This window comes from Bos javanicus, chromosome 24, assembly GCF_032452875.1.
Source record: "Bos javanicus breed banteng chromosome 24, ARS-OSU_banteng_1.0, whole genome shotgun sequence".
In the NCBI taxonomy this organism is placed as follows: Eukaryota; Metazoa; Chordata; class Mammalia; order Artiodactyla; family Bovidae; genus Bos; species Bos javanicus.
The window spans coordinates 2,424,187-2,438,609 of record NC_083891.1 but is presented as its reverse complement, the minus strand read 5'-3'; the positions used below and the strand labels follow the sequence as shown (position 1 = coordinate 2,438,609).

The window sequence follows — 14,423 nt, the reverse complement described above, 5'->3', positions numbered from 1 at the left end:
TATATTACTGTTGGTATGCACACCTCCTCTCTGTTACAGATCTGCCTGGCTGTATATAATTGTTGGTGTGCATACCTCATCTCTGTGACAGTTCTGCCTGACTGTATGTAACTGTTGGTGTGCACACCTCCTCTCTGTGACCGTTCTGCCTGACTGTGTATAACTGTTGGTGGAGAACGCTTGCTCTTCCTCCAGCCTGGGGTGTCTCACTGGTGATCCCACTGTGCACTGACATTGTCTGCCTTGTGCCCAGGTGTGACTACTGCAGCAAAGGCTTTAAGAAGTCCAGCCACCTGAAGCAGCACGTGCGCTCACACACAGGGGAGAAGCCCTACAAGTGCAAGCTCTGCGGACGTGGCTTCGTCTCCTCTGGGGTCCTCAAGTCCCATGAGAAGACGCACACCGGTCAGTCTGCCTCGCACTGAATGCAGTGAGGTTCCATGTGTTCACAGGTTGTGTTGCCATCTCACAGCCCTATTCTAGAGCATTCTCATCACGCCCTAAAGGAACCCCCCACTTGCCTCCGTGCCCAGCCCCCAGCAGCCACCGCCAATGTCCTGCCTGTGGACTCGCCTCCTCTGGGTGTTTCCTGTCAGAGGAGTCAGGCGACCTGCTGCCTCTTGTTGCTGGCTTCCCCTTCTCAGCAGGCGCTCAGGGCTTGTGTGTTGTAACTTGTGTCCCCCTCCAGTCACTTTATGGCCAAGTCTGAGTTCAGTGTGTGGGCAGAGCACATCGTGCTCGTCCACTAATCATTGTTGGACAGCCGAGCTGTTGCCATTGTTTGGCTATCAGACTTGTAGACGCAAGTTTTCACTTCTCTTTGTTTCAGCTTTAAACAAAGCTCAGGCTTTGTTTAAAGCCTGGGCTTGATCAAAATCACTTTCCAGAGGGACTGGGCCATTTTCCTTGTCCACCAGCACTGATTTCACATCTTGTCAGTGCGTCCTGTAGTCTGTCTGCTTCATCATGACCATCCTTACAACACCTGACGTCAGCTTCCATCTTCTTAAAGTAACCTCCTCCTAAGACACCCTCGGTTCCTAAGAGATAGGAGGCCACAGCAAGCAAACGGTCTTTAGTTTTGTGCTGACTGAGCGCATTCTCGTTTGCTCTGACGTGTGGCTTCAGGTGGTGAGGTGGGTCTGCACGTCATTTGTCGCCACAGGAGTCAAGGCCTTCAGCTGCAGCGTGTGCAGCACCGCCTTCACCACCAACGGCAGCCTCACCAGGCACATGGCCACGCACGTGAGCGCGAAGCCCTACAGGTGTCCGTTCTGCGAGCAGGGCTTCCGGACCACAATGCACTGTAAGAAGCACATGAAGACGCACCAGACAGCCGCCTCGGGCGGGTCAGCGCCAGGAGACGCAGATGGAGGAGGTGAGGCCCCTTGGCTGATTCAGGTTTATTAACTGGTGCTTTAGTGGCTCATTCACTTCAAAGGTGATTGGTGCATCAGCATTTCCCTTTCCGATTATGGAAGCGGTACATGCTCTTTGAAAGAAAGGTTCAGGAAGGCACGAACAGGAAATTGTTCATCTCACTAGTCACCTCGCACCAAAATGCCAGCATCCTGCACGGCACAGTCTCCCGCCTGTGCACGCACACACATGTAGGTGGATCTCAACTCCTTAACCCAGAGGGAATCACATCTCATGCAGTGCTGTAGTCCACTTCATCTTTCCTCCACTGATGTTCACTGCAGACACAGTGGTCATTGGTGAGCACAGGTCTGCAACAGTTCACACAACTGCACGGATTCCATTTGGTTCATGACATGAGCACCTGTTACGGACACGCACCAGGTGCCCAGGATTTCCGTGTGGCAGGGAGCGCACTCCCCCATGACACTGTGCCCACCACGTGTGTGCTCTCAACCTGAGAGGCACCAGATGCCGTGTGGAGCTCACTCAGTGTTAGGCGAGGATTTACCCCATTCCTATGCCGAGTGTAGTAATCCTGAGGGTGTTATTTCATTTTACACTTTTTGTTCTTACCAGATGATTTCTTTTGAGCAAGTTCCATGAGTAAAATTACAGTGAGAAGAATGTGTATGTTGCACAGTGTGCAGCGTGCATGCATTTTGACACGTTGACCTGTGACGCCAGTACAGTGTTCTGACTTTTGTAACTGGTGTCCCACACGCACTGTGAGCTGTGCTGTTTCACACGGTGTCCTGGGCCTGGGCTCTGGTCTGTGCTGTGCGTTCACACCTCCGGCGCCTGATGTCTCTGGGGTGGACGTGCTGCATAGGGGGCACGGCAGGGAGGACCATGAGCTGGTTGGTAGCTCACTCCTCTGGCTCTGCCCACTGTCCACTCTGCTATTTAGTGTTTCTCTTGTTTTTTTTAAACATTTTTTAGCCATCTGTGCAGTAATGATGTCCCTTCTCTCCCCCAGCCAAAGCTTTTTTCCTTCTCAGTGACATTTTAACAGCAGCTTATTCCTGTTTTTAATGAATGTAAATATATCCTTACATTTCACTGAGAGAATACTTAAACACATATTTTAAAGTGTGTGTGTGTGTTTTTCCTTTCAGTAAGTCTCTTTAATTGAGAGCTGTTTGCTGATTATCAGTTCGGTCTCTCCGTTTGGGCTGCATGTTTTCTCAGGCAAACTCCCTTTGTGCTATACTGGTGAACGCATATCTGTGAGTGTGAACGTGTGGACTCGTGTGGATGCTGAGCGTCTCAGAGCTCACTGCTGGCCTGGCTGCAGTGGCCGCAGGGGTGGGGGGACCGTGGCCGCCGTGTCCTCCCCATCAGCGATCCCTGCGCTGGTGTGCCGGCTTCCCCCCGCCGCTCCTTTACCGGGGACCGCGGCCCCCTTCTCCATAGGCAGTGGTGGGAAGAAACCCTTTTCCATTCCCACAGATAGCTTCACTCAGCTGCAGACTCTAACCTTCTACATTTAAGGTACATGTTCATTTTTGGTGGTTCTGCCGTGACTCAGTGTCCCTTAGGAGCTGGTCCTTTGTCCCGTGTGTCGTTTAGAGATGGGTCTGGAGGAGGAGGAGGACGGCTCCGAAAGAAGCACATCCCGGAAGGCGCGTCCCGAGGTCATCACCTTCACTGAGGAGGAGACGGCGCAGCTGGCCAAGATCCCGCCGCAGGAGAGTGCCACGGTCTCGGAGCAGGTGCTGGTGCAGTCGGCCGCCGAGAAGGACCGCATCAGTGAGATGAAGGACCGGCAGGCCGAGCTGGAGGCCGAGCCCAAGCATGCCAATTGCTGCTCCTACTGCCCCAAGAGCTTCAAGAAGCCCAGTGACCTGGTCAGGTGCGGCGGGCAGTGGCTCTGGGGGGTGGGGGGCTGTGCCGGGCCTCCTTGCTCCCTGGGCTGTGCCGTCTGAACCCAGTGCCCCGAGGGGCGCCCTGCTTTCTCCATCTGCGTTCCGGGCTGGGGCATGTTAGAGGCTCCCCTCAAGCTTCTCCAGTGCGTTAGTCCGAAGTCTGCTTGCTCTGTAGGTTCTTCCCTACGATTTTTTCTGTGTGACTGTGGTGGCAGTGAAATAAGAGTTACCGAGGACATCAGGTCCTGAGTTGGCGGCCCCAGGTGCTACCTGCCCACAGGCCAGGGGAGGGCCCCGTGGTGGGGCGGTAACTGAGGTCTGGTGGCTCAGGGGAGACGGCTGGGGCGGGGGCTCCCAGAAGGAAGGCCACTGTGCAGTGCTCCCAACCTTGGAAAGCGCCTCACAGACAGCATGGTGGACACTCGCCTCTGCTTAAGGAGGTGGAGCTAACAGGGAGGGCAGAGGGTGATGGGAGGGAGCGCCATCGGGGTTGAGCGTGGGGGAGATGGAGCTGCCTGCTCCGGGAGCCCCAGTAGGTGTCCTGTCCTTTTCACATAGGACCTTGTGCGGGGTGGGAGGGCTGGGGGTCCTGAGGCGCTTCTGGGTTAGCAGTGCCCTCTGAGCGCGGCCAGCAACCGCCAGAGCCCGGCTGGTGAACGTCTAGTTCTCGGCGCTGAGCCCCACTGCCCTCTTCTCTGCGGGCACCTGTGTGGGTGCGGGGTCAGGGCTGATGCCCGCCGTCACAGGCCTGAGGCCAGTGCTGTTTCAGGCCCCCAGTCCCTGAATGCCTGCCCCCCGGCCACCTGCCAACAGTGGGTTATCAGGCAGGCGGGACAGCGGTATCTTGTCTTCGTAACTGGCTCCCTTTGATTCTGAGTCTGGGGAAATACCTTTTCATGTGGCCTTTGGATGCATCTGTTTCTTTTCTAAGCTGCCTATCCATTGCCTGCGTTTCTCCTGTGATATTTGTTGTCTTACTGCTGATCTGTAAGAGCTCTTTGGTTTTTAAGAAAATCAGGCCTGTTATCATTGGTCTCGCAGTTACTTTTTTGTTGGTGGTATTTTTTGTATAGAGTAAAGCTGAAAATTTTTGTTTTGCTGAATTTATTTAGTACACTGTTGGTGTTGATCAGTTGTGTCCCACTCTTTGCGACCCACTCTTTGGACTGTAGCCCGCCAGGCTCCTCTGTCCATGGAATTCTTCAGGCAAGAATACTGGACTGGGTTGCCATTCCCTTCTCCAGGGTATCCTCCCAACCCAGGGATTGAACCCTCGTCTCTTGCATTGCCAGCAGATTCTTTATCACTGAGCCATATTGACAGGGAAGCCATATTGATAGCTATAAATTTAAAAGCATTAGGTTATTTGTAACATCTAATTGCAAATGCTTCCCGGCTAGGCATGTTCGAATCCACACTGGAGAAAAGCCATATAGATGTGAGGAATGTGGGAAGAGCTTCACAGTGAAGTCCACCCTAGACTGCCACGTGAAGACTCACACAGGTAGGAGCAGACACCTGCACGGTACTGCGTGCCTGCCAACAGCATCTTACACTTGTTCCTGTGCATTTTGAACACAGCCTTGTCAAGATTATAGAAAGCTTAAAAATCAGGAATGAATGAATGAAGAAATGAATGTAAAAGAATTGAGATTCCTGATCTAACACTGAAGGAAAGATCTGGGTCTCCAGTGTGGAGTTAGGGGCCATCACTCAGACTTAAATACCTGTGTTAGTTAGAAAGATTACCTCGTGGTCTGGTTCAGGCTGAGAAGACCACGGTGATAGGCAAACTCACCCTTCCTAAAATCGGGGAGCAGAGACCCTAATGCACGGTGCAGTGTGCCTCTGTATTGTGAAAGACGGAGCTCCAAACTCAGGTCCTAAACAGTGACCTTGACTCACTTTTAAGTTTTCCAGCCACATGTCCTGGGGTCCTGTTAGCACGGGGGTGAGGGGGTGGGGAAGGTGGACGCAGCACATGGGTCCAAGGCTGGAGGGGGAGGGGGGGCAGGGGATGGGGGAGGAGGCCGGGGCGAGTCCTCTGCCCGGCTGACTCTGGGCTCCTCCCCCAGGCCAGAAGCTCTTCAGCTGCCACGTGTGCAGCAACGCCTTTTCCACCAAGGGCAGCCTGAAGGTGCACATGCGCCTGCACACCGGCGCGAAGCCCTTCAAGTGCCCGCATTGCGAGCTGCGCTTCCGCACGTCAGGGCGGAGGAAGACACACATGCAGTTCCATTACAAGCCAGACCCCAAGAAGGCCCGGAAGCCCGCGCCCCGGGCGGCGGCCGAGGGCCCACAGCCCGTGAGTGCAGGCCCCGCACCCTCCGCCGACCCCGGCGTGTTCATCATGAACAGCCCGGTGCTGACCGGGCAGCTGGACCAGAGTCTGCTGCAGCCGGGCCTGCTGGGCCAGGCCGTCCTGCCGGCTTCCGTGTCAGGTGGGCCGCGTGTGCTGGGGGCGCGGGGAGAGGCTGCAGGGCGACTGATGCGCTGTGTCCACCCAGCCAGCTCCGTCGCTGCCCTCCCTGAGATTTTCCCAGGAGGCAGTGGGAAGATGGAATTCCATCCTTCAGACATGCTGTCTTTCCATGTCCCATTCTCTCTACCATCCTTTCTGCATTTTACCCTTCAGCTCTTTGGTCTGTTGGGCTTAAACCTGTTTGTTTCTTAGTATTCTTCAAACTTAACAGACATAATTTATTACTCCCCTTAAGCCTTATTTTTAATACACTGCAAATGTTGAATTGCTCTTGGGTCACAATAGTGTTTGAAAAGCATTACATTTTAGTCAGGTAATATTTACTAATAATATGAAATAAACATTATCTTTTGTGTACTTACAAAGAGTGAAGCAAATGTTCATATTTATTAGACGTCTTAAGTGGCTGTTTTTCTGTCTAATGACCCATGGCACAATTAAAGCCCAGTAAAATAATAGCATTGTTTTCTATCCTGGGCTTAATCAGGGTGATCTCTCTGAGCCTAGTTTCCTGATGTGTTAAAAATGGATGTTACCTATTTCACAGGGTTTGTTTTGTTACAATTAAGTCGGACACATGGTGGTGGTGGTGTTCAGTCGTTCAGTCGTGTCTGACTCTTTGGGACCCCACGTACTGCAGTACTCCAGGCTTCCCCGTCCTTTGCTATCTCCCAGAGTTTACTCAAACTCATGTCCATTGAGTGATGCTATCCAACCATCTCATCCTCTGTCACCCCCTTCTCCTCCTGCCCTCCATCTTTGCCATCATGTGTTTATATATGTATGATACAAAGTAAACACTAGTATTTGTTAACTGGATCATACTGATACGTGTGTAAAACATATTTGGAAATCCTTGTATAGCATTGAGTTTTTTCTCTTTAGGAAGGTTTCTGGCACCAGTCATCCCTGTTGTCTCTTGCAGCTGGTGGTGACTGGACAGTGTCTTTGACGGACGGGAGCTTGGCCACCCTGGAAGGCATACAACTACAGCTGGCAGCTAACTTGGTGGGGCCCAATGTCCAGATCTCCGGGATCGATGCCTCCACTGTCAATAACATCACTCTGCAGGTAAGACGCCTGCTTGGCCTCTCTGCACTTCCAGAGTATGAGTCACACTCCACGTGACTTTTCCATTACAAGGCCCTCTGTGCTTTCAGATTGACCCGAGTGTCCTGCAGCAGACCCTACAGCAGGGCAACCTGCTTGCTCAGCAGCTGACAGCGGAGCCTGGCCTGGCCCCGCAGGGCAGCTCCCTGCAGACGCCGGAGAGCACGGTCCCGGCCAGTGTGGTCATCCAGCCCATCCCAGGCCTGTCCCTGCAGCCCACGGTGACATCTGCCAACCTGACCATAGGCCCACTTTCGGAGCAGGACTCGGTGCTGGCCACCAGCAGCAGCGGTGAGAGCTGATGCACAGCGGTCATGGCAGCTGGGCTCCAGCTTGCTGCTCACAGTCATGCACTTGATCCTAAGATGTTGTTTTCTTCTCTGTGTGAAGCTTAACAAATGCATCACGTGTCCTAAGAATGCAGTAAGCTTTTTTTTTTTAAGGATAAATGATGTTTAACCAATACACGCACAGAGATTGCATTCATAGAACTGGCTTCCTGGTTCAACATAAGAGTTTTCTCTCTTTTTTTTTTTATCATTTTAGATGAAGGACCTAGAGATGACTGATACTGTGTTTTGAATCTTAAAGTCTTAGTTTTCCTAAAGTTTTAATAGGAGAAAGGAGAGGATTATTATTTTTTAAGCCCAGCTTTGTTCTGTTTTATAACGGTGACCAGGGACGCAAGACCTCTCTCAGGTGATGACCTCACAAGGCCTGGTCTCCACCTCCGGCGGCCCCCACGAGATCACCCTGACCATCAACAACTCGAGCCTGAGCCAGGTGTTGGCCCAGGCTGCCGGGCCCGCTGCTGCCACATCCTCGGGGCCGCCACAGGAGATCACCCTGACCATCTCTGGTGAGTCTTCAGGTTTTTAAAATCCGTTCATCTGCAGTTTAAGTAAATCTTATCTGGTTTTTTTTGTTTTTGTTTTTTTCCTGTGAGACTGAGCTTTGCATAAATCCAGTGCTTCAGGAAGTGTTTGTAATTTATCTGGGAAACTCCATTTAGTGAAAATGTTCTTGCAGTTCATATCTGATGGCAGGAATTAAACGTGGTGGTTCCCCACGGCACTTCTAGTTTGAGCCAGTTAGTTTGGTCACGTATTTTTTGTTTAGTCAAGAGCAGAAAACCGTCTTCAGAAATGCTTATCATGCTCCTTTGAGCTGAAGGAGTGTAATTGGTTTAAGTGTATACTTTTGGTACCCCAGAGCATTACAGATACCCACTCTCCTTACCTTTCAGAATTCTTCTCGGATCATGTAGAAAATAACGATAGAAAAATAGGTAAGTGGGTAGAAAACACCCTTTGGCAGCGCAGGCCCCTGGGCCGGCCCGCTGAGCCTCCGTGTCGGTCACCAGGCCTGTGATGCTCGCCGTCAGACCGCCCCCTCGTCTCGTCTGAGTTAGCTTGGAGCGCAGTTTACAGGTGTGCTTTGTCCACGTACTTCTTAGCCATGATTCTGTGTTAACTGAGCAGGTCTTAAATTTAGCAACAACTTTTTGGACCCTTACTGTGCACCAGGTCCTATTATAGTAACTTCCACAAATATTAACTCATTTAAGTCTCATAGAAACAACCTTGTGACCTTTTAAAAAAAGTATTAAAAAAAAAAAACATCTTCCTGGGACTCATAATAGCCTCCCTGGAGATCCAGTGTGATGGCAGGAAGCACGTGTTTTCCCTGACAGTGCTGGGGGTGTGGCGGCCGGACCCTGGGCACAGCCCCAAGAGAGGTCCGCAGAGTGTCCCCTCTGTTCCACGAGGCTTCTGCAGAAACCATTATTGGCATAGCGCAGTTACTGAGAAGGAAACCAAAAGCTTTCTCTTTTAAGAGGTGTCTATTCCTTTCAATTTGTGAGAGAAATTGGAGGAACTGTTCCTAGATGGAGCTCTTTAGTGACAAGCACTGATTTTTAGGTTCTAACATGCAGCAAAAATTAACTTTGAATTTTATCTAATCCAGCAACCTTCTGTGTGTATATATATATATGTGTGTGTGTGTGTTTGTGTGTGTATATGTATATTTGAATTTTACTGTTGGAAACAGAAGAGTTACTTTAAGAAAGCTATTTTGTTGATCAGATAACTTTTTGGAGTAATCTCAGTTTTAGAGGTGTTTTGCTAGTCCTATACAAAAAGCACAAAATGTGGGATTCTTGCTTATGGTTCAGAAAATGTGTTTTTTTTGTTTGTGGATTGTGCATCTGTTTCTCCTATGTTTTCCTATATTGATCATTCAGTTATTTAATTGCTTTTTAATGTATTAGATGAATATAATTGTAATTTTTTCTTAATTAGCTTAAAAGGTTTATTATAGGAGAAATCTTTATTAGTTGATGAAACTGGTAAAGTTTGCCCAAACTTTTAAGGCCTAAGATTTATTTCCTGTCTCCTCTTTATTGTATGTGTTGAGCACGGGCTCTGAGGGCTCCCAAGCCAGCAGTTTCTTAGCCCATTCTGAGAAATCTGGAAGAGCTTTTAATTTGTGGCCACTTACAGAGATTTTCAGTTATTTTGTAGAATGTTCTTTTTTTCCATGAGTACATGGAATTATACATGCTTGTGAATGCTAGAATACAAATATTACTTCAGTTAAGTTGTGTAGACCTTTCAGCAATTCATAAGAAGAGAAGTAGACACTGGGTGAAGGTGAGGACTGTGGTCGGTCTCCCCAGCTGTGTTACGCAGTAAGAGCGCTCCTACCTGGCGGCTCTAGTCCCGATATTCACAGAGAGCCTTGCCGAGCGGAGAGAAGAGCGGTGCCACGTGGTTTTGAGCCTTTCCCCACAGTCTCTGAGCTCGGTGTGCTCTGCTGGTGGAGCTGCGTTTTCCGCCTCGCCCCCAGCTCCACCGTTGCTCAGCCGCACCTGCAGGCGTGCGCCCCAGGGTGGCGCGGGGCTGCGGGCGCTGCTAGAGCCAGGTGCGGCACCCGTTTGTCTTTTTGTCCTCCGGTTTCGTATATTTGGAGAAGGCGATGGCACCCACTCCAGTGCTCTTGCCTGGAAAATCCCATGGACGGAGGAGCCTGGTGGGCTGCAGTCCATGCGGTCGCTAAGTGTCGGGCACGACTGAGCGACTTCACTTTCACTTTTCACTTTCATGCATTGGAGAAGGAAATGTCAACCCACTCCAGTGTTCTTGCCTGGAGAATCCCAGGGACAGGGGAGCCTGGTGGGCTGCCGTCTACGGGGTCGCACAGAGTCGGACACTACTGAAGCGACTTAGCAGCAGCAGTAGCAGCAATTCGTATATTTGTCTTGCTTCCCCCTGGCTCGACAATAGCTTTTTTTAAAGCAGCTTCTCTTTGCCAAGTCTTTGCAAAGCATTCAGCCTGGTTTTCACTGAGAAGGCAACAGGTTTTTGATGTTCCTGTTTCTCTGTTTGCACACTGCTTGATCATGTTATGAGATTGTGAAACTAAGGAGGCTGGTGGAAGCCGGAGTCTCCTGGTGGGAGGATGTCACGGCGTGTGCGAGCCGCCGTGCATGTCCAGGGCACTGCAGGGCAGAGAGCCTCCCACAGCAGAGCCGCCGTGGCCACGCTGCCCTCCTGTCCCTCCATCAGGCCCCCGAGGCTGCAGCTGGTCGTCCGGCATGGTGGGAAATAGTTCCAATTCGGTTTAAGTTGTATTCAACAAAGCATGTAGCCAAAAGTGCCTAAACATGGAGGAGTTAAAGTAGAGCTCTTAAGAGTTACTTAGAAACTTCACAGATTAAAGCATGTGGAGAGATACTTGCATTTAGGGCAATGCCTTTCACAGTCTTGTTTTCATTTTTTTGTATAAATGTTAAAAATGAGATAGCTTACGTTTTTAGAGGGGTGTTGTATGTTTAGCACACTTAGCAGTGTGTAAGTTAACATGTTACTTTCAGATATCACAATGTTAATTTCTGTTTAGGTCAAGATCTTATTCAACACAGTTCTAATGGAAGTAGTGAACTAAACGGAAGCATAAGACTGTCAGCACCTACAATCAATAATCAATCCACAGGTGCCACCCTGACAATAAGCAATGATCAGCTGCTCTCGCAGAGCGCAACGTTAAACTCTTCAGGTATGCAGTGAACGACCGAAAGGCTTCCTAATGTGTCAGTTGAAGGGCTGTGTGTGTCGTCAGTGGAAAGGGCCACCTGTCTTTCCAGGTGACAGCTGTGTCAGCTGCCTGTTCTCATGTGTTTGGTGTAATTCCTGACGATTAGAGGCTCCTGTGTAGTTCTGGGACCCAGAACTCTCTCGAGTATTACTGACCTTTCAGGATTGTTCTGCCTTCTGCAGAGTAAAGGTAAATGGTCCTGGGCAAGCGTGCAAGGCGTTGTGTGTGTGCAAGCTGGCCCTGATGGCCCCATCACACCCAGGCTCTGAAAGGCTCTCGGGCTCCCTGCTCTGTGCTCTGCAGGGTGAGCCCTGTGCCACATTTTCCTGAGTGTAGGATGGAGCGTAGAATTATTCATAAAAGGAAGCATCTTTCTGAGGTTTTGAAGCGTCGACTTTAATAAAAAGTAAAGGTAAATGAGTGCCATCAAAATAAAAGTGCCAGAGCTTCAGTGCCCCCAGGCCCCGCCTCACAGGTGACGCCCTGTTTTCTGGACCTGACAGAGCTTCCATTCCTGCCTCAGCCCTCTTGTTTGACAACCCTGTATTTTTTATTTCTTTTTGAGGGTAAGGCTTCATCTTTAGATATGTGTGGCTCTTCTCAGTACCCAGAGCCAGACTTGTTTTCCTGCTCGCTTGGAGTGCCTTTTTACCCAGTGGCGGTCCGTCCCCGCAGAGCGCGATGTGTGCCGCGTGCTGAAGGCCCCTCTGAGTGGGGACGCCGGGCGAGGTGGCCACGGGCCCCTGCGTTTTGGATCCTAGAAACTGGCAGAGCACCAGTATTTACCACAGAGTCCACGTGGTGGTGCAGGGTGACAGCCGTAGTGCCACGCGGGAGAGAAGGCCACCCTGAGCGCAGGTCACGGGGTCACTGGGCCGACCCGATCTGGGTGGCGTCCCGAGGGGAGGCGCGTCCCAGACCAGGGAGGTTGCGGGAGCCGTGTGTGCTGCTGGCTGGCCTTGTGTGCTGGGGCGGGCGGTGAGCCGAGGGCTGCGTGTGGTCAGGGTCCACTCAGGACCCCAGGGGGCCTCCCACCCGTGCTCCCCTCAGCTGAAGGGGTGCCTGACAGCCTCATCAGCATCTCATGTCGCTGGACTGGGGTGGGTCCACAACCCGGGCTTCTGACGGTCGTTTCCACCTCTGCCCTCTGTTTTCCTGTCTCGACTCTGTCCCTCCTTCATCAGTTTGTTGTTTAACTTTGGGGAGCTAAGAGAGTTGTGTCATAGAACTGCATTCTTTCACCTATTAATTTTGAAATAAGAAACTTTTTTGTTTTCAGTTAAGGGGAGTTTTCAGTTCTGCTTTTGTCTGTGACGGGTAGGATGTCTGCAGTACGTCACGTGCTGCTTAAGTTACATGGCGTGCTTGTTTCTGTGGATGCTCCCTGACGGTCGTGATTTGTGTCTGGCTGTGAAGGACCAGCTCTCACCACCTCCTGGGCTCTGACATCTGTCCCACCCCGTGGAGCGCGGCACGTGAAGCGACAGGCGGCTCTGTATCTCCTGTTCGCCCAAGTGCCTGCTGTCACGTCCTGGCGGTGGTCTCTGTCCCAGAACATTCAGGGTCGGGCCGTCTCCGCCTCTTGCTTCCCTGAGAAGCAGCCTGCTGTAGCTGGTGGGGCTGTTCGTCCCCTTGGGGGCTCTGGTGGGACCGTCCTTCTCCTTGGGGGCTCTGCTTGGTGTCTTTAATGAGTCTCGGGCCAGTCAGTGGAAAGACAAGGAGAGTCTTGGATGCTTCCATTTAAAGGGAGTGGCGTCTTGCTTGGCTTAGTGATCCCAGCATTCGCTGAGAGAGTAGTTCCTTCAAGCTGGTGATGTTCCGATCAGCGTGGAGCAGGGGGTCGGGGAAGCCTCTGCTGAGGGCTCTGCCCTGGCACCGGCGCCTCTTCAGGCCTCTGTGCTGTTGGTCAGCCCTCAGGCGTCTCGAATTGAGCGCAGCCTGCGTGGGACTGGGCGAAGCTCTGCATGCCAGGACAGCGGCCTGCGGTGTGCGGGCCCAGGACGCACACTCGGATGTTTCTGTAGAAACGGCGAGCATGCCCCTTTCTTCTGATTTAGTTTTTCTTTTGTTTAGACTAACTGTTGTAGAGCCACCTGAGAGGTTTTCTCTCTCCTTCTTTTCGATGCCCCTTTAGCTTAATTTGGTACCTTATTTAAAGAAAATTTTTTTCCAGGAGTCTAATGATATTATAAAATAAAAGATGTGTTCATAATTAAACATTTGTATCAGTTATTATAAATACAGGATTAATTTCACATAAGCACTCAATTGCACTATTAACTTAAACACTTTTGGCATCTTTGAAGAATCCTGACTGTAGGCAGAGATTCCTCAGACGTTGAACCATTCAATCCGTGGTGCCAAGCAGATGTTTTTAGCGAGATTTGCACATTCCAGTAGAGCTTGTTAAGTAAGCCGATCTTGTCTGTACCTTATTGTCAAGAGACTGTGTTCTAATGGGCAACATTTACCTTCAGTTGTTCATGCCCAGACCGAGCTTCAGGCCACACGAATAAGAGCTGAAATGGAAATGACTTGGAGATTAAACATGCCTCTTGCAGGATGAGCACCAGAATGCAGACCCTCAGTGTGACCCTGTGACAGTTACGCTGCAGGCCCGTCGTCACCGCAGGAGGAAGGTGATGCGGCAGGCGTTGGTCTTCACCCTCCGTGTGAACGGGACATGGTCAGGGCTGGTCGGCTTCCGGAGCAGTGTGGGCTCTTTGCGTCTCAGTGGGGAGATGGCTGCCACTGCCATTTAATGGTTTACACATGGTCTGAAGTGCGACCGTGAGTCAGTTTCACATCCAGAGTGAAGCTCATGTGCTGGTTCCGCTGTGTGCCAGGCTTTGGAGGCTGTTTCTGAGTCAGTTCCAGGTTACACCCCTGGCGAATGGTTTTCCTACAGAACAGTCAGAATATGTTGTCAGTACCCTTTGGGAGGCAGGAAGTCGTTCCTGATAGAGGCCTGAATTTAGCACAGCTTTTTAAGGAATTTATCTTAAATGGGTATTACCTTTTTGTTCTTCCATTAGTCCATTTTTAAGATAATTTTGGTGAAGAAATTGAGTTCTTCTTTCAGTGATAGAAGAGATCGGTTTTTTGTTTACTAGTTGTTTGTGAGATTATTTTAGTTTTAGCCCCTGTTTCTCCTAGACTTAAGTACAGTCTGACTTAAGTACATGTCTGACTCTTTGTGACCCCATGGACCGTAGCCCACCAGGCTCGTCTGTCCATGGAATTTTCCAGGCCAGCGTACTGGAGTGGGTTGCCATTTCCTCCTCCAGGGGATCTTCCCCACCCAGGGATGGACCCCGTGTCTCCTGCATTGCAGGTGGATTCTTTACCCCTGAGCCGGGCTCTCTTCAGCCATATGGAGGCTCGCTGTGCTTGAGCCAGGATCATGCTTCTTGTGGGAAATCTCTCGAGTGTTACTCAGGGTTCAC

The 14,423-nt window shown here is 50.9% G+C and overlaps 1 protein-coding gene across 8 annotated transcripts in view; it reads left to right on the top strand.

The window, feature by feature from the left end:
• ZNF236 (zinc finger protein 236) overlaps window positions 1–14,423 on the top strand; it is a 70,720-nt gene that overhangs the window by 43,470 nt on the left and 12,827 nt on the right. For 7 of the 8 annotated variants that reach the window (XM_061399494.1, XM_061399491.1, XM_061399488.1 and 4 more), the window contains 10 exons: window positions 254–405; window positions 1,166–1,378; window positions 2,992–3,274; window positions 4,688–4,791; window positions 5,363–5,728; window positions 6,695–6,840; window positions 6,930–7,170; window positions 7,559–7,738; window positions 8,126–8,167; window positions 10,783–10,938. In XM_061399494.1, coding sequence (XP_061255478.1) covers window positions 254–405; window positions 1,166–1,378; window positions 2,992–3,274; window positions 4,688–4,791; window positions 5,363–5,728; window positions 6,695–6,840; window positions 6,930–7,170; window positions 7,559–7,738; window positions 8,126–8,167; window positions 10,783–10,938 — 1,883 coding nt within the window. The remainder of the gene's footprint in view (window positions 1–253; window positions 406–1,165; window positions 1,379–2,991; window positions 3,275–4,687; window positions 4,792–5,362; window positions 5,729–6,694; window positions 6,841–6,929; window positions 7,171–7,558; window positions 7,739–8,125; window positions 8,168–10,782; window positions 10,939–14,423) is intronic. The other variant, XM_061399489.1, reaches the window with a different exon arrangement.